We start from the raw sequence: 25,787 nt of genomic DNA, 5'->3' as shown, positions 1-25,787 counted from the left end.
AAAAAAAAAAAAATAGTCTTTTTGCAGCCTGGGTGGTGCTGGGGACTAAGGGGAGAGGCTTTTGAAGTGTCTTTCTTTTAATCCCTTTTATTGGTGTAAGATTAAAGCATTACTGTCCCATGCCCTGCAGCTGGGAGAGAAAGAAGGATTGAAAGAGGAATAGACTTCGGAATGCAGGCTGAAATATTTTTTCAGATTATTTACTACCATTAAATGAATTAGTCGATGGATACGGCTGGGGAAATTGAATTGCTCACAATGCTATTCTCTTCTGTATGGATCTGTGGATATCTATATATAATACAAATAATAGCGAATATTATTGGGCTCAAAATAACCAATTAAGTGATTCATACAGGGAAAAGTTGGATATAAAAAGAAACTGCGCCCTCTGCTGTTTCTTTGGGCACCGCAACCAGGGACCAATTTTTCAGGATCCACTTAAGAGTACCCTGTCCTTGCACTGGGGAAGATGACTAGCCGCTTTTCTAAAGGACCTATTGTTTGCAAGAGCTAGAGTTGGCTCTCCTGCCATTGCATCATGTAAAAGCGGAATTTTTTTTTTTGGGGGGGGGGGGGAGACAAGTATCATTTTTTCTCCGTTGATTTTTTTACTGCTTTTCTTCCTCTGGTGTCTAATTAATCTAGGACCTCATATATTGGCATGTCATTGAAACTCCTCTCAGTGCATTCAATGTGATTCCACAACCTCCCCTTCCCCCACCACCATCTAATTAAATTCAGGCTCATAAATAAAACCTCAAGCCATCCTCATCAACTTCTTGGAATGAACATTAGCAACCTGGCTTCCCCTATCCCTTCCCCCCAAGCCAAGGACATCAAAGCCATCAGGGTTAGTGAAGGAACATATCTTGTGGCCCAAGGATGGTAGGGAACCAGAACTTTAAAAGGAGAGAATAGAAGTGATTCGACAAACAATGTAACTAGCACAAAATCTGCTAGAAGATGGGAACAGAGTCCCCTCACCAAATAAAGGAGCCGTCCTGTATCATAACAGTGTGTCAGTCTTTGGAATAGAAAAGACTGAGAATTCCAATAAGCATATGGTGAAGTTGGCACCTCACTTGTTCTGGAAATACAGCCCAGTTTTAGGATGGAAATCACTAAAAGTGCCCTCCCCCTATGAGCATTTGAAAAATTAAAACTTTAGCCTGGGAAAATGAATAAAAACCAAATCTTTCTTAAAGTACATTTACTAGTTAAACTTCAGAAGAATTAATGCCCCAAGTACCAAAGTTTATTGGAAATAGGTCGCCTTTACTGAACATCTTTACTGTTGGATGTGTTAACTAATGTTATCAATTTTGGACTCAGTAAGTTGTCTTGACTACTTCCTTCCTTCGAATTCCACCATGGCAAAGGAGAAAGGCTACCTCTGATAACATGTGTTGCAGATAAGGCTGTTGACTGTGTTTTGTTTTAGTTGTTTAAACTTTACCTTGCTTTAAGGAGAGAATCCCGAGACTTTAACCTCATTCTTTTTTTCTTTTTTATCAATATCAGAAGAAAAAGGAAAACACAGAGTCCTTCACATTTGAACCCTTTGTCAATACAATTTTTTTCATTGTTGCATGGAGCCTATCTGGAATTTTTTTTTTTCAGATGCCATGAAGCATGATATTTGCCACCACTGAATGGCAATATCACAATACCATGGATTCCATACCTTGGTTACTAGCCCAGTGATATTTCCCCTTTTGGAATTCAGGAGTTGGTGAATCTGAGGAATTTGATAACAATAACAAATTTTCATTTGTTGAAGTCCCCAACTGTATTTACTATTGAATTTTTAGTTTGGGCAACTTTTATGAGCATTGCCTGTCCCTGTTTTATGAGGGTGGAGGATGAAGTGTGATATTGTTCCTATCAGTTGTGTAAAATTTATGCAAATATTTATCTTGGATAACTTTTTTTACACTGAATCATACCAGGAACAGAATTCATATTTATATAGTCTCTTAAGATTTCATGTGTCGGGAAGATTTTGGAAAAGGTACTGACAGTTACAAAAGCATATCTGAAAGAAAATAATTTTTTAGATCACTCTTGCAGTGGATTTCAAGTGTGCATGTATATGTGATAATAATGTATCACAGAACAGGCAGAAATCTAGTATAGTTTTTAAAATGACATGCTCTATCACCTCCTGGAGCTCTGGGTTCAAACTTCAGGTGCTTATTTCCATAAACTTCCATTTTTGGAGAATGTGGATCTTCCTGGCTTGGCTAGTTGGAAGATGGGAGAATTTAGTGTCTGACTGAACAGACAGAGAAGTTCATTGGGAATGAAAGCCAGCTTTTCTATTGGGTTCTTTGGTTCTGAAATAGCATGAGGGATTTTCATAATCAAGCAGATTATCTAACCCTAAAACCTAAAATATACATCCCACAAAGTATATGCTGTCCAGTTTAAGTGGAAGATTTTCTCCTGAAAAAAAAATGGGCACTTTATTTAAATGCTTTGGCTGTGTTCAGGATCTCAAAGGCTAGGTGAATGATTATAATATCGCATGATGTAAATATTGTATACTACTGACATCACAAAACAATCCAGTTCTTTATATTTTAACCAGAAGAATTAAGGAAATTACTAATGCCAATCTATATCCAATGGAGATACTTAGAAATGCTGACTTTGCTACAAAAAGATCCCTAAATGCAAAGTGTTCAAATATCTTTTTTTTTAAAGACAATATGGGCAGTGAATTTTATTGTTCCTGTTTGGGAAGTTGTCAATTGATAGGTAATTGAAACTGTCTATACCTTTTTCAATTGAGATACCCCCAATGGAATATGATTGCAAACCACATTATTCTATTTCTTTCCATTTCAGAGTACATATATTTATCAAGTTAATGTTGATGGGGAATGGATTCATAGCCTCCATTTCCAGTTGCACCCTGAATTCAAAACCCAGAGTCAATAGAACACATATCGGCCCAGCAATACCACCAAGTGTGAGATTCTATACAAAATGGAATTCTGGAAACCATCTAAAATAACTAGATCTTGATGTTTGACCGTAAGATGTCAAAAAGAATTGGAAGTTTATTTTGGTAGAGTTGTCTAGCAATCATTTTAATTATAACTGCTTGCAGCTAGAAGTTTGGGGCTTCTATTTGGGTCAAAAGAAAGGGCCTTTGGAACACTGTGGAAAGCCAATCCATGGTGGAAGTGAGTCAGCTAAAGGAAACTGAAAAAAAACAAAAAGATGTACTGTATGCATTCCATTTTTTATAGTACATCCCATCCCTGATCAATAACATCTGTCAGGTGGATAGATGAAAAATGTACATATTTTTACATTTCAGCCACACACTTATACAATGATCCATGTGCTATCAAGTACTTATAATGTGGTAGCAGGAGTTTCTGTCTAAAACAATTCTTCAGTGTTTGGGGTTGCTGACAAACCCAAAGACATTACTTAGTTACTCTGAGTTTTTAAGGTCTGCTGACTAAAGAAATGGACATCATGAGATCTGACCCTGTCAGAGAGCTTTTCTAGTGTTGCATATATTTAGGGGATATGGCACATGAAAAAATTCAAATCCTGAATTACTTTGTAATTAATTCAGCTATAGCTCAGAAGGGATAGCCCCAGTGTGCTAAATGCCAAAATATGTCATTGAATACCCCTCTTTGCATAATAAGGCTGCCTAGCCCTTTGTGGCTATGACTTAGACTTTTAAAACCCATCTAGAATTTGAGTTGAACCCAGTTGAATCTATCCTCAGATGGAGACTAAGGCTGCAAAAGACTCAAAATCTAGATATTAGAAGTGATCTTGTTATGTTCTTTAGGGAGAATTTTTTCCCTTTTATTAATTTATATTTTTAATACTAAATGCTTGGATTTGACAAAGGTCTTTTCTGTCCTACTGCTTAACATTTAAATGTTTTTTTTTTAAATGTGGAGATTTAATTTCTTTTTAATTTTTAGTTAATGTGATTTTTTTTAAGTCTATGCAATTTTGAGAAACAGGAAATTCTCCAAGCCCAGAGCACATAATGAGTGACACTACAAAGATTAAGAATAATAAAGACAAATAGCATAATTGGGTTATGAGAGCCTTGATGACCCCCTCCCCGTACTCTTTAATACACTTTGGTCAATGTCTTTCTCTGTGTCAACAGGAGCTCATTAAGTGGCGATTCTGCAGACTAACTGAGATATGCTGTATTAGTTCTTGCCAAAGCCTGACATTTTTAATACATTAATAATATGTCTGTAATGTAATGGAAAACTATTAATCACAACTGGTTGTGTGCCAGGAATTTAAGCTATAATTGGCTGCTTCTTGTCAGAGATGTCTGTTGCTCAGTCCTACATTTGCCTAATATTCAAATATCTTGCACTCCTCTGCATTTTTTCCCTTGTCAGGGCACTATGGTAGATCAATGTGATAGTATATAATTCTATGTAATGACCATCATTATAACTGGGAGTCCTTTCGGTTAGAATTTCTTATACTGACAGCATTGTTGTGTCATGAGACATTAACAGGTGCAAACCCTTGTCCTACCTCCATGCTCATACCATACATAAAAATATGTACATTTCCTTACAATTTTGCTAAGTTAGATATTGGTAGCACTGTTTGCTTTGCTTGAACTAAGTATAGAAGTTACAGTAAGTTAGGTGGAAAAATAGAGAAAGGATAGAATTACCAATAATGAAAAGGTGGAATTGCATGAGTTCCTTTTGAAAACCAATAAATAGAACCCCAGGGATAATTCAAATTTATAGATAAAAGCTTAGATTTTGTGTTCTTCATATATAAAACAAACAAAAACCACCATGATGTTAGCAAAATCAAAATCAAAGCAACTTATTCCAGATACTTTAAGAGAGCATCTGCCATTTTCACCAATCAAATCATTCTTGATACATAAGTAGTTATATGGTTACATTTAAGAATAAAAGTTAATAGTTTCAGGTCTAATAGATTTGTCACTCTTTTGTAGCAGTGCTGTGTTTCCTCACTTTAAAATTTGCTAGTGGATGTACTCACATAGTAAACATGTTCAATACACATATCCAGACAATGTTTACTTTACATTACTTTTAACACTTTCAGAAATCATTCAATTGTTTATCAAATACGTATTTATAAAAATACTAACCTTGAAACTGTTACTTAAAAATGGGGGGAAAAAACCCAGAATGAATGCTCAAAAAGCCACAACACATGGGTCACAATACATTTTTTTTTTTTAGTTTAAGATTTTTAAAATATGCCCTATACAAGTTTTACTTTATTAAAAAAGTGACAAATTCAGATCTGTAGTTTATACATGTTTAGACAAACTACTAATTACTTCTTCATGGAAATTCAAATATTCAACACACTTCCTAATAGAAAATATTGCAAATTGCAGCTGTATGATAACATTTTATGAATGGAATATAATGAAAATTGCACTTGCATCCATAAAGCAATTATTATAAATTACTTTGCTATGGAAACACTATTCAACCATCTGTTGGCATTTTGTAGTGTCTGTAGCTTAGTTCGTTTTAAGATGGTGCATTATTTAAGTATGGTAAGCCCTCTTATAGGATTGTTTTAAAGACAACTTGCATGTTTGAAGAGTGTTGTGTGGATTTAGAGATCTATGGTGAAGTTCATAGAAACTGCATTTTTTCACTTTTGAATTGTGGAGGAAAAAATCATTTTTCTGGGTGTAAAATTACACATGGACAATGAATCATTTGATCATCTTACCTACTTTATTATTTTTAATTGTGTCTGGATTTAAAATGTAAATATTTGTTTAGTTTTGACAAGAAGCTAGCTCAATAGAGAAAAGTTTTAAGTCAGATTTAGTGACACCTTTGTGTCTAAATGTGGATTGTCAGTAATAGTCATTAATTAAACCCACTGTGAAATGGTAGAGTTTTATTTTAGAATAAATGTCATATCATTCTTCTTCATGGCCTGTTAACTTGCCCTCTTCTATTTTTATGTATGTGTTTTAAACTGGGCATTTTACCCATTAAACTGGGCATTTCAGAGATCAAAGTTTTAATACAGTGCATAATGTTGGCCTTTGGGACAAATTCTCCACTCCTGTTACAGAAAAGACAGAAATAGCGTGTAAAAAAAAAGCTAAGAGAATGGAAGATCCAAAAAGAGAAAAATTTGCCCTTCTAGATTTATTTTTAAATAATTTCCAGTGAACTATGTCTCAGCTCTATCACTAAATACAGCTAAATAAAAGATTCTAAGTTCTTCTAATACTAATGAGCAAATCCAAAGGGACAGTCTAGTGCCAACAATACTGTTTTTCATTCAAGCTAACAAAAGCTGAGAAATGTACAAGGAATTTGGATATCTTTAGGGTCCCTCTGCCAAGAGACAAAAGCCATACCTGTAGTTGTCATTTCTTTGTCATTGTAATAAAAGAGCTCATTTCCCCCCATTGTTCTCTTTCAGGATTTTCAGCCCTGCCAGCTATATGAGAAATGTTTAAATTTGGCTGTTTGCTCTCCATTTAGCCTAGATAGAAATATAATTTTTGAACCAAAAAAACCTGTAAGTCACCTGCAGCAGCACATATGTGCCTTTGTTATGGAAGAGTTAAATGCTTCATATCAGAATGCTTCCCAATATGAATGATTTCTGTGGTTTGTTCATTTTAGCAAAGCAGCCACAGTAAAGGTTATCCATATTACACCAATTTGCTTTATATTACATCAAACCTCCCAAATGTCAACATATCAGACATTTGGTAATGCATTGATTCTGGGACAATAACTCTTACTCTTATTGTTTCTAAAAGGGTGTTGGTGCCAGAAGAAAAGAATGATTGATGGGAAACAGACACCGGGCTGTAGACACTCATCCTTTTGCTTCAGATACTGATTTATCAGCGAGTCTGGGCATCCCCTGTGAGCCGTGAACATAGAGGAGGATCACTCAGGGTTATCGGCAGTATAACTGAAGACCTACCACTTTGCTAAATTATCATCCCTTCTTGGACATCTGTTACAACAACAAGAAAAATCAAAACAAAGCAAAGTAAGACCCAACAATCCTAGACATCAGCTCTGGGACAAAGAAAAATCTTAGGGCTGGTTTTAAAGGCCGTCACATGAGTATGATAGGCTCCCACCAAAGTCCTCGACTTACACAAAAAAGCACTATATTCTAAGACATCACCAGTCTTGGCTTTGGAACCTGCTTTGGGGCCTCTTTGTGTATGTATATTTAAAAAAATATATATATATATACAGACAATATACCTAAAGAAAGCAAAGTTACAGTCCACCAACTTTTTTTCAGTCCTGGTGAAGTTTTCAAAGGATTTAGAGATGTATTTGTCAAGATTCTTATCAATTCATGCCCTTTGGGTTACTGTGTCCTCAGTGATGCAGCATTACCCATCAGTGTGGGGACATTATGATGTGTGTAAGACTCAGATTTACACAGAAGAAGGGAAAATTTGGGATTACATGGCTTGCCAGCCAGAAGCTACTGACATGACAAAATATCTGAAAGTGAAATTGGATCCTCCTGATATTACCTGTGGAGACCCGCCTGAGACATTCTGTGCAATGGTGAGAGAAACTTTTAACAAGAGTATTTCCAGGTTAAGTGGGGGCATGACCTACATACCCAAATGTTTAGAGTGTGAAGACATAAAATGAGTGGAAGCCTCAGTTTGTTTTAACAGGATAGCTTAATTCTATAAGAAGGTTTCTTGTAGCTGGAATGATAATTTGTGCAGTATGATTGATGCACTGTGGCTCATGGCTGGATTCCCTGGAAAACTGAGGTTTTTGCAATAGGAAGTGTACTTTACGAAAGTTGAGCTCAATGCCCAATTTCAGATGTGGGTGCTCTGAATGGGACTTGGTTCTATTTGGTTGGTTAAATGTAAGCCTGGGGTGGTGGGGTGGTGATGATTGAAATACCTTCTGATATAATAGCAATAACAATAAAAATATGGTCAGATAATAAGTTATCATTATAACAATTATTTATGATGATTATTAGTAGTAGTATGATACTAGGGCAAAGATGGGTAGTGAGTGACTGAGTCTTTTGGATTAGACCCAAGCACAGGTGAGTTTCCCCCCATCCTGCTTTGAGTTTGTCTGTATCAGGAAACAGCTATGATTTGGTTAAGTGATCCCTCTCTTTCTGCAGTCCCCAAGAGCTACAGAATAGAAGGATAGCAAATTAATAGAATGTCAGGAAAATGCTCCTTCAGAAAAGACATTCCTATTGAACATGCAATTAATTCCTGGAAGCCAGCAATTCCAGGGCACAGAAATGTAGATGTTGGCCTGGACTTGGCAAAAAATATGACCAAAAAAATTGTTCTCTTGGTGCTTCTAACTCTTCTTTGGGCAGTGGGGGGAGGGGAAAGAGGACAGTGTGGCATAGTGGACAGAGGACTAAATAGGGAAATCAAGAATCTTGGTTTCTAGTCCTGGTTCTGACATTGAATAGTGGGGTGATCATAGATAAATCATTTAATTTTTCTAGACTTCAATTTCCTTATCTGTAAAATAAGGAGATTCACAGAATTTCAGAGTTGGGAGGGACACTGAGGACCATCAATTCCTACTTAGACATATAAAAAGAATTCCTTCTGCACCATCTTTGATAAGTGAAGACCTCCAGTAAATCTTAAATCTACTGCCTCTTGAATCAGCTCATTTTACTTTTAGATGGTTCTAATTACTAATTAATCAACCAATAATCAGTTATTAAGCACTTGTTATGTTCTAGGCACAGTTCTGGGAAAACAAAGTAAAAATGAAACAGTACCTGCCTCCAAGGAGCTTGTATTCTATCAAGGAAGCACATAAAGAAAAACAATTGTACTCTTTCTAGCTTCTACTTATTGATTCTGGATCTGCTTTCTGGGTCCAAGCAGAATAAGTTACAAACCCATTATCATATGACAGCCTTTTCAATACTTGACTATGTATGTTACTGACTTCTCTCCTCCAGGTTAAATATATTCATTTCTTCCAACTGATCATCATATGGAATGATTTTGAGGCCCTTGACCAACTTAGTTTCCAACTCCTACATATGTTTCAGTTTGTCAATGGTCTTCTTAAATGAATTTAAACTAGATAGATGGTCTTTGGTCCCTGCCAGCTTGAAATTTTATGATTTTGTGGGTAAAATTTAAAAAAAATGGATCATTAGGGTACCTATATTGGAATATTTTAATAAAAAGGACAGATATGCAAATATATCTAAAAAGTGATAATGTACGGTGTGGTGATGGAAATTAAAGGGATTAGGTAACTTTTTTTTTCAATATTATTACTTTGGTTTACAGTTGGCCTTTATTTGGTGTAGGAGATATGATACCATTTTCCTCCAACATGACAAATATGAGGATGATGCTTTTTAATACATTTCTTACCTGACTTTATTGTTTTGAACCTGGCCTGGCATTTTCAGGATACTGAAACTATTAATCAAAGTAACATCTGTTCACCATCCCCAGTGAGTTAAATTAGCATAAGATCATCTTAGACCTAGCATTTTAGAAACAGGCTTTTTAACAGGAAACAATTTTGAGCAATACAGAGCATTTTCACCTGAACACTAAGGGCTTGCCATTTTCCAGAAGTGCCTTTGGGGACTGGTTTGAATTATAAGCTGGACCTGATTTTGTGGAGAGCGAGAAAAAGAGGTTGGCTATTAGGTGTCACTATGACTAAAGTACTTCAAAAGTCTAAATATTTCAAAAAAGAGGACTTTTCTCTCTGGGAAACGGATGTGTGCTGGGCAAATAATTTGAAATGTAGAATCAAGAGACTTCCATAAAAGGTGATTATTTACAACGAATCACAAATAATTTTCATAAAGTCTGTAAAGGAGAGCAAGAAGTTTGTCATCTTTATAAAACATATTTAATTGTTTCTGACAAAAGGTCAGAGGACAGGCTCAAAGCATTATTGTGAATCTAGGGGAAATTGCTTTTCAGGTGATATATGCTATAATATCCAACTCCTTAAGGTGTAAGAAGGATGTCCACTAATGTTTCCTGTGATTCAAAGGGCTTTTTCTATACAGTTCTTTATGGCACTTATGATATCATGACTTTTTTGAAGCTGTTTGAGAATGTAGACATGAACAAAAAAGTTCAAAATAGAGTCTTTCTCAACTTGTAATTCCAAGCAGCATGAACTGGTATACCATATTCAGTGGGTGGTTTACCTGTGTGTATTTTCTATTTTTGCTTACCCTCAGTATAGCTCCTATGGGGGAGGCAACATGAGGTAGGGCTAAGAACGTTGAATTTGGATTCTGGAGGACCTGTTTTCAGGGATTGTTAGATCTATAATCCTACTGTGTTTTAGGAGTTTACTTATGGACTTGTGAATGATATGTTTTTTCCTTTGATAGAAAAGATTTTTTTTTTTTTTTTGACCTAGTTTTCTAACTCTAGCCTTCATTGGACTCATTCCCAGTAGTCCATGAATTCTGACCAAAAAAAAAAAAACCAACCAAAAACCCCAAAAAACTCATAATAAAATAAAATAAAACTGAATATCAAACTTCAAATTTCTTAAGTTGTAAATGTGGGCTCACTCAGAATCCAGGCCATCACTCAAGTGCCTGAGTCTTCTGTGGATTTGAGTTAGTCATTGCACATGGCAGTTTTTCAGGGAAGAATACAGGGTTTATGAGGCATTACCTGTCAATGCTTAATTTGTACTCCTTAATATGCATATTATTGGCATAATGGATTTAATAATCTATCATCTAAATGAATACTTTGGGACTATTTTCATGCACATTATAGACCAAGTCAGTGATAATGGCTTAAATATAGGCACACAATTGCTCCTCTGCAATTTTGGCTTTTCCATAAAACTCTCCAGCATAAGGATTCCTGATACAAGACCGTAAAGCTGTCTCAGGACTCTGCCAGCTCAGGCCTGCTTAGGTGCTTCTTAGCCTCAGGATTTATGGAAGTCAGTAAAGTCATTTGTGTTATGACTTACTCAGGCTCCTCACTTCTCTTCTCTCTGACATGCTCATCCATAACTGTTCCCTGAGAGTCATTATGGCCTATTATATCAGTGTAGCTGCCATACCCACAATTGTGCATTTAGCCCCCGTATGTAAATTTTATTTTATTTTTTGCTGCAAAGTAGTTTCAGAGACCACTTATCCAATTGGTAACACCCTTGTTAGCAGCAACAATAGGGAGTCCAAGAACTGAGGGGGCATGCTGAGAAAGGAAGACCAGAGCCTACTGGTAAATGGTCTTGTTTAGCTCAGTGTGGAGTTGCATAAACAGCACATCCTAGACTTATCTGAATAATGAGTCGACCTGTACATAGCACACTACTGTTGAGATCCAACATCCCCAAACTAAAAACTAGACTCAGAAAATATTAAAACACCATTTTTCAGTTGTTGCTTTTGCCCCTCAGAGTCTGTAGGATGCTGGGAAAATAAGCTTTGTCTCTATTATCTGCTGTACGTGTCTCTTTTGTTTCCGTTGATACTCTAGAGCACAGTGGTTTCAGTCATTTTGAATGAAAACTGCATTTACTTTAGAAATGAACACAAATAAAGAAAATAAGGCATCATGGGTCACTGGAAAGGATGCTGAATTTGGAGCCATAGGGCCCCTAGGCTCAAATCGAGTCCTGTGTGACCTTAAGCAAATTACTTTGGCTCTGAGTCTTGATAAACCTCATCTATAAAGTGGGGAGGGGGTTGGATTAGATGGTATCTAAGGTCTCCTCCATTCCTAAATCTATGATCCTGTTATTTCTCATAACAACATGCCTATCAATTAAACAAAAGCAGTATTACCCTTGGTGAACCATTTAAAAATCGAGCTCATTTAATATAAGAAGGTGAGTTTCACTGTTCACCTCTAGATCAGAAATACAGTTATCTCTTTCATATTGAGGGAGTTAGGGGTATGGCCCCACAATCTAGAATATCTAAATAAAATTTTTGTCCTTCCTTTCATACCAGAGAAGAAATATGAATGTTTTTCTTTTTCTTTTATTGGGTATTTACGGTACCTTAATGTCAAATTTGGGTTAAGTATTTGGTCATAGGCTCTGTGTCATCTCTTGGCCTTCACATGCTGTCTGTAACTTTTGCAAAACTACCCCCAATTTCCCATTTAATTTCTTGCATTGATTGATGATATATTGAGACCTTGATGGGGGAGGTCGTGACGTGTAAGGGATAACTGTAAACCAGCATGGAACACCTACAGTACCAAGAGTGGACTGACTTGATTTCTAGTCTTGTTAATGCCTCTGACTCGTCGTATGAGGGGCACTGGGTTAGAGTGGTTTTCTTTAAGATATTCTTTCCCACCCATACCCCCTAATGCCCCTATCACCCAACTCTGAGATTCTACTACTCAGTAATCTTTGGCACAATGTATTCTAGAGAACTGTCCTATTTATTCTTAAATTACCAGGAAATAAGAAAAAAAAAGGTGCCATAGTAATGTTGAGTATACTGAGAAATTTATGCTTCTTTTTATATTTATTTTTGAGGCAATCTGGGTTAAGTGACTTGCCCAAGGTCACAGAGCTATTTTTTGAGGTCAAATTTGAACTCAGGTCCTCCTTACTCTTGGGTCAGTGCTCTACCCACTGTCCCACCTAGATGCCCCGACACATTTCTTTTGAACTTTGCACATCCCTTAACCAGTTCAAGTTGTATACAAAAGACTATTGTCTGAGTATGAATGTTATATTGAGGGTTATATGGTGTGATGACAACTTGTGGAAAGTATGCTAAATTTGGAGTCATGTCCCACATTCTGCTTTTGCTATTTATTAATGCTATGACCTTGGACAAATCATTTCACTTTTATGGGCCTCAATTTCCTGGACTAGTTGAATTCTAAGGTCTCTTTTAGCTCCAAATCTATAATTCTAAGTAGAGCATCACAGCATAATAATTCCAGCATGATACTGAGTGTTAATGAAGGTCCTATCGGTCATCCTAGCCAATTAAGAACACCAGGTAAGAGAGCTGGCTGTGTCAGAAAATTCAAGATCATTTTAGTGTGGACAACTTCAATTTGCATACACGATGCTATCATATTATGAACCTTCCCTGGGATCTGAGATGACAATGGAAAGCTGGCGATTTCCTCTTTGTGTTTAGACAAACTTCTCTGTCACATCTCAATGCAACGCCCCAGTGGCTTAAAAATGGTAAAATTATCCACAATTATCTCCAGCCTGCAGCTAATTTTCTGGAGAAGTTAAACAGAAGCTTTGAAAAGAAGCCCACAGATGAGAAAAGTCGGTGCATTTGTACAATTTATGGATCTGAAGTGCTGATGGCAGTTGAAATGTGAGCCCTTGAGTGTTGCTGTGGATTTCACCGCCAATCAAAATGGAATTAGGAAACAAAGATTATTAAAAAGTCTTCTGTGCACATAATTCTGGCATAATATTATGAGGTGGACATTAAATGTTTCCCTTTGAGATTTTGAGCATCATTAATGCCGTGTGCCTTTAATTACAAGTAGGCTCATATGACTAAAAAAGAGCAAAAATAAAGTACTCTGTGGGGTAGTTAGCAAGACTGTTACAATGTTTGTGGAAATAATTAAAAGGGAGACTATTTTTTTAAAATAATTCAGTCACAATTTGAAACAAAAATGAATTTTCTTGAGGAAGTATACTAATGTATTCATGCATATTCGACAAGCATAACCATCAACCCTAATAGTGCTATTAAGGATTATTCCTATGACATTTCTAGATCAATTGCCGTTAAAGGGGAGGGAGGAGGTGGAAAACTTGGTTATTTTCATTTGTTGTAAATATTAGATGTTAAGCATATTTTCCTTTGTTAAAATGGAACTTGTAAAACCTTCAGCAGAGTAGAGGCAGAGAAGAAACCATTAGACTTTTTTATTTTCAGAGGAATTGGGTGACTTGAGGGACTGAGTATAATATAGGCTATAGAATTTCTGCTTGAAATTGATGGTTTTGAGATCAGCTCAGGTTGCCATCTGGTGGCTATTTGCTTGCCTCTGAGAAATTAGCATTCTCATTGAAAAGGTATCACTAACAGTTCTCCTAAAACTGCATATGAAAGGGAATTGTCAGGAGACACCATAATTGCATAAAAATAGACCCTATTCATATGTGCTGTCTTTACAAAAAATGAGGAAAACTTTTAATGTTAGGGACAAGATTTCTTTCATTTGATTTGCCCTTCACTATACCAGAACAGTGGTGTTAAAACATCTGTCAATTTCCATTTTTTCCCCTCTTCCAATCCTTCATTAGGATTACTTACATATTGGCTTTTTTTTTTTTAAAGAAAAATTTCCTTCCTTGCCATGGTACAAATATTTGAAAGTAGAATTCAAATCCAAAGTACATTTCTCCTCTAAATACAAAGCAGATTAATTTTTACTAAACCACCACTTTCTCTTGTCATCTCCCTGCTCAAGAGCCTACGAGGAGTCTGATGTACTGAATCCAAAGAAGGCTATAACTAGTAATGTTAGCGTTCAAAGCAATTCAGTAGAGGCAAGTGGTGTGGTACGTGCAAGAAGGCCCCAGCTAAGGATTCTGGGGAGTAAGGGGGAGTAGCATTGTATCTGCTATGCAGCCGGAGCAGAAGCTGCCTATTTTAACCAAGTATTTTTATTAACTAGGTAGTGAGCTTAATTATTTCTATGCTGCAGAAGGAATGCAAGTGAAATCAGGACCCTCTAAAATTTCAGTGACAGGGAGTAAAGTGATGGTTGCCCTACCCTACTTATGGCTCTGACTGCATGATCTAAATATCTCCATCTGAATTCTAAGTGACCTCCACTAAAGTGTCCAGTGCAACTGTGTGACTTTATTTTGCTTTACTTCCTAATACAAACCTTCCATTTCATTCAGCCCATCTCTGTGCCTTTTCCTGATACCGCTCTGAATGCCTTTCTCTTCCTTTGTTGTTGTTGGAGTTTTTTTGCTTTTTAGAGGGCAATTTGGAGTTAAGTGACTTGCCCAAGGTCACACAGCTAGTTTTTGTGTCAAGTGTCTAAGGCCAGATTGGAACTCAGGTCATCCTCACTCCAGGGCCGGTGCTCTATTCACTGTGCCACCTAGCTGCCCTTCTTCCTTTCTTTTTTATTTATGTCTAACCATGCCTTCAAAGCCTTGGCCAAGTGCACTTCTCTGACAAATCAGCCCATGAGGATCTGTCTCTTGCTTTTCTAATTCTGTACTTATCTCTTCTGTACATCTATGCTATGCAACGAACCCTAGTATATGCTTTTTTATTTTCTAATTGTAGCAATATTTGTCACTTTATTATATCAGTTTGTTGATAGAGGTGGTATGGTGTAGTGAGATATATGTTCAAACACTAGCTCCAGTACTAAGTAGATGTATGTCCATGGCTGAGTTATTTAGTCTGCTAATTTAGGTACTGGTTGCTTCAGGTACTGTTTTCCTTAATCATAGATTCCTGATAGATTGTCTGTATAGGAAATTCATTTTTAACCCAAAGTTTTATGTATGTATTATGTCTTCTCTCTCAGCTGTTTTAAACTCCTGTGGGGCTGTGCCTTCTATATGTGGTATAGTGCAAACATAACTTGGTTTGGAGTTACAGGATCTGGGTTCAAATCTGGATCTTCTCACTTATTACCATAGGCAAGTCAGTTATCTTTTCAGGAACTCATTTTCCTTAACCATAAAACTAAGCAGCTGGACCAGAGGACCACAAAGTTTCTCTGTTGTTGTTCATTCATGTCTGATTTTATATGACCCCATAGATTTTGTCCATGAAATTTTCTTGGCAAAGATATAGAAGTGATCTGTCATTTCTTTCTTCAGTGTGTCCTCATTTTCCATATAAGCCACTGTGGCAAATAGGGGTTAAGTGATTTACTTAGGGTCATGGAGCTAGTAAGTGTCAGGCTGGATTTAACTCAGATCTTCTGACTCCTAGCATGGTGCACTATCCCCTGTACCACCTAGCTGCCCTTATCTGTCATTAAATTTATAATTTTTTTTCTACCCTACAATAGCCAGACACGTGCTAGGTGCAGTAAATACTTGTTACTTATTTGCTAATTCAACCTATACCCCCAAATTTCTCTATTTCTCCTCTACGTTTACAACTTCCTTGATCTGTTTTTATGATGAATGTATAAATGACTTGTCTAAAGTATCATCAATCCCAGATCATAGCTTTGTAGCTGGGGGGGGCCTTAGAGGTTGTTTACTTCATGGTTAAAACTACTGCCCTTGGGCATACTGCATGGATTGTTGTCTTGATTTGGTCATCCTGAAATATTTAGGAAAATCAAGCATATCACAACGAGACAGAAGGAAACAAAATGAATCTTCTGAGCTTTCTCCCTGAAGATGGGCACCAGTGATTTTCTTCTCCTTTGTCTCTAATTGCAAGCTTTGCTCTAGAAAAAGCATTAGTTATTTAACTCTCTTTTGTTGATTGCCCTGGTTCTAACATTTTTTTCTTGAAGTTTGTTATGTTTTAAAAATAATAATAATACTCTACATGGAAGATTTGCATATGTCACTTTGTCAGTTAATCAAAGAAAATATGGATGTTCCTTCCCTAGAGGAGAGTCCTTCTTTCCTCGGGGAGATTCTGTTAACTTTTCCATGTCCTTGGCAGTGACTGCTGCATTTGGTGACAGAGTAATAATGATATCAGCTACATGGGATAAAGTCACCTAACTGCCCTCTTCTGTGAACTCAGTTGCTCCTTGGGCAGTGAAGTTGCGAAAAAAAGCTGTTATTTTTCAAAAGCTCACTGTTGATCTCTTAAAGGTACTAATGCTAGTCTTGGAATAAAAAATAAGAAACAAAAACATTGCATACAGGAATGCTTCTCCCTTTAACAGTGACTGACATAAAATCTCAGTTGGTCCTCATTCTCTACACCAATGAATAGACTGGTCTTCTATGAACCATTTTGTACTTCAGAGTTTCTTTTCTTATGAAAGGGGAAGAAAATGATCAAAGTCACTTCACAGTAGTCAAAATGAAAGAAAGCATACTGGAATCTGGCTGCTTGCAAGGTTCTTTCCAGCTTGCTGGTAATATACAGATTCTCATAGCTTCCCTCCTGTGAAAATTAAAGATGTGGGTTGTGGGCAAACCCAGAATTGGCTTCATTCTTTGACCTACTTTAAGACTGGCTTCTAAAATATTAAATGCTGTATTAAACTGGGCATTTCTTTTCACCCAAGGAAAATGCCTTTCTTGAGAGTTTTTGAAAGTTCCAGCAATTATCAGTATTCGTGTGCTGGATATGGTAATGTATGCTCTGTAATCCTTGCTGCTGAGGAAGGTTGAGATTGGTGGATCATTTGAGTCTGGGAGTTTTGTTACAGTGGGCTAAAGCTGGTTGATTCCACTGTTTGACACCAATATGGCAAGCTCTTGAGAACAAGTGCTACCAGGATGCAACCAAGGAGGGGTGTAAGGGTCCGTGTTGGAAACAGAGAAAGTCAAAGCCCCTGTGCCAATCACTTGTGAGATTAGCCCATGAGTGGCCCCTGCATTTGAAATCTGGGCAAGACAAGGAAACCCACACTCAAAACAAATAAATAAAAAAAACCGTATTCGTAAATTTTGTCTAATCAGTTTTTTAAAGAAAAGCATTGAAGGCACCATTTTAAGTTTCTTTCCTGTATTGTTCTGTCCTTTACTGAAATGAGAAAATGGATAATCAAATATAACTCCACAGAAACTGCTTGGTTTTTGAACATCTGATTAGTTTGTGGAATATTGTAATAATTATCCTGTATCTGACTTGTGCAAAGGAAGATTTCACAAAATACAAAGATAAAAGTTAGAAGATGAAACCTACTTAGCAACTTGAAAACTGATCAATCTTATATTTCTGAAAAGTTCATTCAGTCCATTAGCAGATTCTATGCATTTGCTAGTCCTCCATTAGAAGAAATTAATGAAAATTAAGATAGTCTGTTGATCTGACAGGCAGATGAAGGAGTGGTGGTCTGGGACAAAAGAGGAACAGGCTCCAGATTATCCGTTGTTGTTTATTAGATAAATGAACATGGTGGGGGGAGACTTTTCACCCCTGAGAACATTAGTTTCCTCCTCTGTAAAATGAGGAGTTCATATTAGATGATCTCTAAGACTCCTTTAAGTTACAGTGATTTATTTCTCTGTGTATCAATTCATGACAACTAAGTTTTATATGATGCTTTGAGGTTTGCAAAGTGATTTACATAGGTTATCTCATTGGATCCTCAGAATAGCCTTGTGAGGTAGGGGCTATTATTATCCCCATTTTTGCAGAGAAGGAAATTGTGGCTAAAAGATTAAGGGACTTGCCCAAAATCACACAGCTGGCAAATGAGGCAAGATTTGATTTCAGTTCTTCCTAACTCCTATACAGCTCTCTTGTCACTCTACCACCTTGCTGTCTTTGTTTGTAGACATTTTCTTACCCTCCAAAGAGGACAGTGACCCAGTTATGGCAATAATGAGTCACAAGAAGCTGCCATGTTTTTCATAATAACATTCCAAGGTTAAGGCTACTTTAGGTTCTGAGGGCTCAGGGCTAATTTTGTAGGAGGACTGTTCATGTCAATTCTCCTCAGTGGGGGCAGTGACTGTCTGCTTTTAGAAACCACCAGGGAAGGAAGTACATGTCGGGTACTCATTCCATGGGGATTAGTTGGGGAAAAATTTTAAAAGCATCATTGAGGAGGGAGTAGCAGTACCAAATGCATTTATATCAAGGAAAAGTTGTGTGTGTGTGTGAGTGAGTGCATATGTGTGTGCATTATGCTGCCAAAGCCCAGACTACATGCTGATGGGACTAGTTTTGGAAATCTAGGTAATTAAAATTTATATGACAGAATTCTATTTTATATAGCATTATTCCATGTTGCTGTTGTCTCTGACACATTCGGACTATGTGTTTCTGAGGAAATCTTTCAACCTCTAAGTGCTCTAGTCAACTCCTTAAAATGCTAATTTTAGCTAATCTAAGAATATAGATAGATAATCTCTAAATCTAGATCAATGAAATCACAGACCCTGTCCCTATCCTACTCCCCTTCTAGTCTGTGATGGAGTCAAACTAGCCTGTTCCCCAAACTCAAGGCTTTATCTCCCATCTCCAGGCTTTTACTCAGGCTCTCCTCTATCCCTGGAATTTATTTCTTTCTCCTGCTCCCTGTTCCCAACCTCCTTAGAATCCGTAGCTTCTTCCAAAGCTCAGCTAACCTGTCTTTTCCTTTGTAAAGCTTTCCCTGTTTCCCTGGTTCTTAGATTCCTTCTCATCCTGAAATCACATTTTATTTCCTTATCTTCACTCAGAATGTTTCCTTCTTAGTAGAAGATAGTAAGCTCCTTGCAGGAAGGGACACTTTTTTATGTTCACCTTCAGTGCCCATGACAATTACCTGCAAAAAGTAGTCACTTCATAAATGTTTTTTTTTTAATTTTTTATCCATAGTTACTTAAAAACTGTGACTTTTAAATTTTAATCTCATTCTTTGATAGTATATGCTTATCACTTGGACATTGGAAAAAGCAATGAACTTGGAGTCAGGAGACCCTTGATCAATTCACAGCTTTACCACTTACTATCTGTGTCACCTTTAGAAAACTAATTAACCTGTCTGGGCCTCAGTTGCCTAATATGTAAAGTGAAGACCACTGTATTAGGAGACCTGTAAGATTCTTACTAGCTTAAAGGCTATAATAATATGGTTCCCGGGCCTTAGAGAAGAACTTAAGTCATACATTTGGTTCTTCTTTTTAGAATTATGAAATCATGTCTGACTCTTTCTGACCCCATTTAGGATTTTCCTGGGAAAGAGTGGTTTTCCATTTCCTTCTCCAGATCATTTTACAGATGTGTCTAGTAATTTGTTCAGGGTCACATAGCTGGTAAGTGTTTGAGGCCAAATTTGAACTTAAGAAGATGAATCTTCCTGACTCTTGGCTTGGAACTCTATCCACTATGCCACCTAGCTACCCATTACAAAATGCAATAATATGATTTCATTCTTTTGAAAATTTGACTTTTTTTTTCAGTTAAAAATGGCCATAAGAAATTTGATTCTATAAGCAGAATATAGATCTTTGGGATATGCACTTATATGATGGATGCCTTCATTGGAGGATAAGCAATACAATCATCTGTGGTATTTCATATTCTTTTTTTGTTTTCCATTATAACATTCATATCAATGGAAATCAGAGAGCAAAGAACATCCATTTACTTACTGCCTAAAAGCCAAAATATGAAGTCAGCAACTGTGGACTGGTTAACAAAATCATTCTTGTGGGAGAAGTATTGAGCAAAATAGTGTGGTGTTTTAAATTTTTTTATGTTAGTAAAAATTTACATGATTTTCTGTTAATAAAAACGGTTTACACAGAATTATCTATTCAATTCACAGCCCCCCCCCCAATATACTGATCTAGAATTCTTTTTTTTTTTGTAGTTTTAAAATGTGCTTTGATGACTAGGTAATGATAAAAGCCTCAGAATGCTGAAATTTTGACTAAAGATTCTTTACTTCATTTCTGGCTCAAGGTAAAGTCCAAAGAACACATTTTTAGAAATATAGTGAGTTAATGGTTTTTTTTTTTCATTAGTTCTTTTATAATATCAAATAGTTCTACTCTTTTGACTTCTGAGTACAGAAATATTTATGTATACACATGTGAATATGATAGCCATTGCCATTGGTCTGTAATAATGGCCTGACAGTGCTTTTCAACTTGATGATACCCTGCTTACTCTGCAAGATGCTGTATACATATTACCTCATATATCATAAAAGTAATGGTACCATAGATAAAAAGCTATAAATAATGAGTAACATGACTTAAGGATTTTAGAAAGAATGGGCAGGATACAATTAACAATTAAAACTTTAGCTGAGGAACATCTATCACAGATTTTGGAGCTGAAAAATAGCTTAAGGAACATCTAGTGAAACCCTCTCATTTTGCAGAGGAAACTGAGGCTCCATGAGGGGATGTGACTTGCCAAGGGCACACAGGTTGTAAATGCCAATGCTGTGATTTGATGCTACATCCTCTGGCTCCAAATCCAACCCTCTTTCTGTATACTCTGTTGCCTTTTCTATGAATATATTCTAGCGAATAGAAAAAGCAGCAATAATAACAATTTACACTTATGTTGTATTTCAAGATTCATAACTAATAGGTAGGAGAAACATTTTTAAAAATCAAACTTGTGATTTTAATGGATTAAGGAATAAACTCAGGGAGGCTAGGAGGCACAGTGAGTAGAGCACTGGCCCTGGAGTCAGGAGGACCTGAGTAAATCCGGCCTCAGACACTTAACACAAAAACTAGCTGTGTGACCTTGGGCAAGTCACTTAACCCCAACTGCCCTCCAAAAAGCAAAAAAGAAGGAATAAACTCCCTCTACTAATACAGATGAGTGACTACTTTGCACTTTTTAGTCTTTTAGAGTTTCCTGGGGCACTGAGTGGTCAACTGATTTGCCCAGGATCACCAATCCACATGGATTATAGAGGCCTGATTGAATCTAGATCTGGTGCCAGCTCCATATCCTATATACCATACTTTCTTTCCTGAAAGTATTATTATCCCCATTTTAAAGATTGAGAAACTAAGGAAACTGAATCTCAGACAAATTGTGTGAATTACCTAGGGTGGCCCTAGTATTTGAACCCAGATTTCCTATTTCCAGGTCTAGTTGTATTTTCATTACTCTATGAAGAGCTTAGGTTTTCTACTTCTTGGTCACTCTTAATATAATCATACAAAAATAAAAGGAAGGAAGGAAGGAAGGAAAAAATAAAAAAGAAGGAAAGGAAGGAAGGAAGAAAGAAGAAAAGAAAAAAGAAAGAAAAGGAAAGAAAAATGAGGGAAAAGAAAAAGGAAAGAAGGAAGGAAAAGAGAAAGTGAAAAAAGAAAAAGAGAAAAGGAAGAAGAGAGAAAGAAAAATAGAGAGAAAAGAATAAAGGAAGAGAAAGGAAGAAAGGGAGGAGGAGGGAAAGAAAAAAAGAAGGAAAAGGAGAAAGAAAAATGAAGGAAGAGAAAAAGAAAGAAGGAAGAGAGAAAGAGAAAAAAGAGAAAGGAAAAAAGAGAAAAAGAAAAGAGAAAGGGAAAAGAATAAAGGAAGAGAAAGAAAGGAAAGAAGAGAGGAAGAAAGAAAAATGAAGGAAGAAAAAGGAAAGAAGGAAGAAAGAAAAAGAGAATGAATGAATGAAAGAAGAAAGAAAAGGAAAGAAAAGAAAAAAAATCAAATGATGCTTTTAGAAAAGAGAGTGAGTAAAGTGAAGGTAAGGTGGGTGATGATGTTGCTCTTTGGAAATCGAAATAGAAAAATACTCTATTATCTTCACTGCCAAAGTCCCAGACCTCCTGGTGCTTGGGTGCCCAGCTGAGAGCATGTGTACCCTTTATTTGCCTGCCAGCTTCAACACTAATCTAAATCGAAACGCTTCTCAACTAGCAGCTTGGAGTGAGTCTCTAAAAGCTCTCTGTTCACAAGTCTGTGAATTGTCCTCGCCTTCTCTGATTTTGCTTCGGAGACCTATCAGACCACTGCCTTGTGAGCTTCTGGCTTTGAGCCATGTAGCTATCACCCAAATAACTTTACAATGGTGGCTTAAAAGTAAATGAAATGTATTCAGAATAAAACAGTATTAAAATAATCTCCCACGGATGCTGTGGCATTTGCATTGAGATTATAATGGCTCACTGTTTTAACAAAGGTATTAGGAATGTCTAAAAAACAACATAATAACTCCTTCTGAAAACAAAAAAAACATGTGAACAAATAAATATTTGTTTAAAAACAAATTCCATCAAAGGCCATGTTATTAACAAAGTATTCACATAGACTCAATGTGTCAGCACCAAGGGAAGAAGGAAGTTTAGCTGATGGGAAAGAGCAATGGACAGATCCATACTAAGTCTTGCTGCCACAATCCTCTGTCACCAGACACTTTGATCATGTTATCTCCTCAAAAACCTCCTTTTGCTCTCCATTGCCCTCCAGATCAAATAAAATGAGGCATCATAAAATGTTGTCTTTTGGTTCATAACTCTTTATCAATTTGCCCCTGCCTATATCTCTGCCTGTCTCCTCAGAGAGCTGTGTGTTTCTTTTACTTCAATCAAGGAAAAAATAAAAACACCCTCTCTCCTGCTGCTCCAGCCCTTTCCCTCTATTGTCTTGCCACCATTTTTAGAAGGTAAGAAATGCTATGTGGGATCGGGCTAAGGGCCCGGTTAACCTTAGCATCCCACCTCTTCATAATGTCAACAAGGGGATATTCTGGGGGTAATTGGCTGGTTGATTGCTATTATATAATTTTTTGAAGTTTAGAGATGTGTCCTAAGCATCCACAGCTTTCCTTCAAAACCTTTTTATTTTGGTTGCTTTATTATCAACTAATTTGTCAGCTAAGGATCTATGAATTTCCCCAATGGACCTTCCTTGTATGGTATAGCCTGTATAGTACAGCCTCTCACTTCAAATCCTTCAAATTACTTCTCATCTATGATTCAGAAATTATTCTTTCAAAAAGCATGATTAAAGTATTTTTAGACAAACTAGTAGTTTAGATGGAGTGAACCAGAGATCTGAAATCCCACTTATCTGAAATTTCCTGACTAAAAAAAACTGATAGAAACTCCCTAAAATTACTTTAAAAAAAACCCCCCAAACTAGGGATCATTGCAACTTATTTCTTCAGGATGATATTGATGACAACATAAGAAGCAGCAGGAAACTGGTGTGGGTGGCAGGAAGAACTGAGTTCAAATTCTGCATATGGCACATGATGGCTATATGACTGGACAAACCAGTGACTCCCTTAGAAGCCCAGGCAGCTCTCTACAACTCCAAATTGCACCATAGAAGCTGGTGCATTGCTAAGCAATTCCCTCTTCTGGAGTCCTTATATTCATGGCACAGGGGTAGAAATAGGGGAAGATCTATAACTGCCATACTTAAAAGATGATAATGCAATTGAACTCAGTATGTTTTTATTGAATGACTAGGTATATTACCTTTGGAAAATCATTTGACCTGTTCTGATCTTAGTGTCTTTCTTCTCTTTTTTTTTTTGGAGGGGGGAAGGCAGGGCAATTGAGGTTAAGTGACTTGCCCAAGGTCACCAGACCAGGTTTTGTGTTAAGTATCTGAGCCCAGATTTGAGCTCAGGTCCTCCTGACTCCAGGGCCAGTGCTCTATTCACTGTGCCACCTAGCTGTCCCAACCTTAGTTTCTTTATGTGTAAAATAGGGATGACAAAATAGAAACATAGTTGACTAGCAGTTAGAGCTAGTCCGCATTGTTTTGAGCATCAAATGGGATAATGGAAGTGAAAGCACTTTTCCCCTCAGCACTGTAAAAATTTAGCAATAATAATAGTAATGATAACTAGCATTTATAAAGTACTTTTAAGATATACAAAGCACTTCACAAATATTATCTCATTTGATCCTTATAATAACTCTGAGAAGTAGGTGTAATTATTATCTTCATTTTTATCGATGAGGAAACTCAGGAAGGCAGAGGTTAAATGATTTTCCCAGGGTCACACAGCTAGTTAGTATTTGAGACATAATTTGAACTCAAGTCTTCCTGACCCCAGGTCACCGCTTGAACAGCTCTATCACCTAGTTGCCTCTAAGGCTGTAAGGCAGAGCTGATGTTAATAAATTATCACTACTATTGTCATCATTCAATCCAATTCCACATGGATTGATTGAATATGTATTATATACCTGGCACTCTGCTTACATCCTGAGGCTATAAGAACAAAAATGAAATTGATTCTGCCTTCAAAGAGCTTATATTCTACTGGTATAATTCCTATGACTAAGGTACAGTGTTAAGTCCTCTGAGGAATAGAGGTAAAAAATGGATTCCTTCCTCTTAAAAAGCTTATAGTCTGGTTGAGGCTGCAACACTTAAGCCCAGGATGCCTAGAACATTCCAAGAAGGTATATAGTTAAGTGCTAGAGTAAGTGGTTGGAGTAATTAGAAGTGTGAACCCAGGGGGCAGCAGTGAATAGATCACTGGCCCTGAAGTCTGGAGGACCTTAGTTCAAATCCAGCCTCAGACACTTGACACAACTAGCTATGTAACCTTGGGTAAGTCATTTAACCTTGCCCCCCCCCCCCAAAAAAAAAAAAGAAGTGTGAACCCAAGTAGTTCTGCTCACAAAAGGGGTTGTAGTGAAAGGATCAAACTGAGCTTTGATATACAGGCAATTTAACCACACACCTCTGGGGCCTCAGCTTCAGAGGTCTCTTGTTTTCCTGTAACACTGTCTGCCATCACAATTTTCCCTCCTTTTCTAATGTGGTTGATATGAGATTTCACTGCAATTCCAGGTAGGCTGTCATCATTGCGTATTGTAGGTGACATGATTGTAAGTCCTTTAAAATTCCATTATTCATTTATTTATTTATAAATTTTTACTCAGTATAGCCAGACAAAAGTTCAGAGTAAAATTTTCTGACAGAATTCCAATATACTCATGCCCTGAAGATCCTGACTCCTAGAGCCTTTCTTTTAATACACAAACACCTTTTCAAAACAGGTATGCCCATCATTGAAAAGGTAAAATTTCTTACTTAGTCGGTTGGCATTAATCAGTGCTTTGGTTATTCATACACTAGAATCTTTTCAAGATTTAGGACTTAAGGGGCAGCTAGGTGGTGCTGTAAATAGAGCACCAATCCTGGAGTCAGGAGGACCTGAGTTCAAATCTGGCCCCAGACACTTGACACTTACTAGC

The 25,787-nt window shown here is 36.9% G+C and overlaps 1 protein-coding gene across 7 annotated transcripts in view; it reads left to right on the top strand.

Moving 5' to 3' along the window:
- Positions 1-25,787, top strand: part of NTNG1 (netrin G1) — a 433,521-nt gene that overhangs the window by 2,600 nt on the left and 405,134 nt on the right. For all 7 annotated transcript variants that reach the window (XM_069090496.1, XM_069090499.1, XM_069090500.1 and 4 more), the window contains exon 2: positions 6,806-7,583. In XM_069090496.1, coding sequence (XP_068946597.1) covers positions 7,338-7,583 — 246 coding nt within the window. In that variant the 5' untranslated portion in view covers positions 6,806-7,337. The remainder of the gene's footprint in view (positions 1-6,805; positions 7,584-25,787) is intronic.

Source organism: Petaurus breviceps, unplaced genomic scaffold (assembly GCF_028583685.1).
Source record: "Petaurus breviceps papuanus isolate PSGF00001 unplaced genomic scaffold, PetGlider_PUasm1.0 186, whole genome shotgun sequence".
Lineage (NCBI taxonomy): Eukaryota > Metazoa > Chordata > Mammalia > Diprotodontia > Petauridae > Petaurus > Petaurus breviceps.
This window is presented reverse-complemented; position numbering and strand designations above follow the sequence as displayed.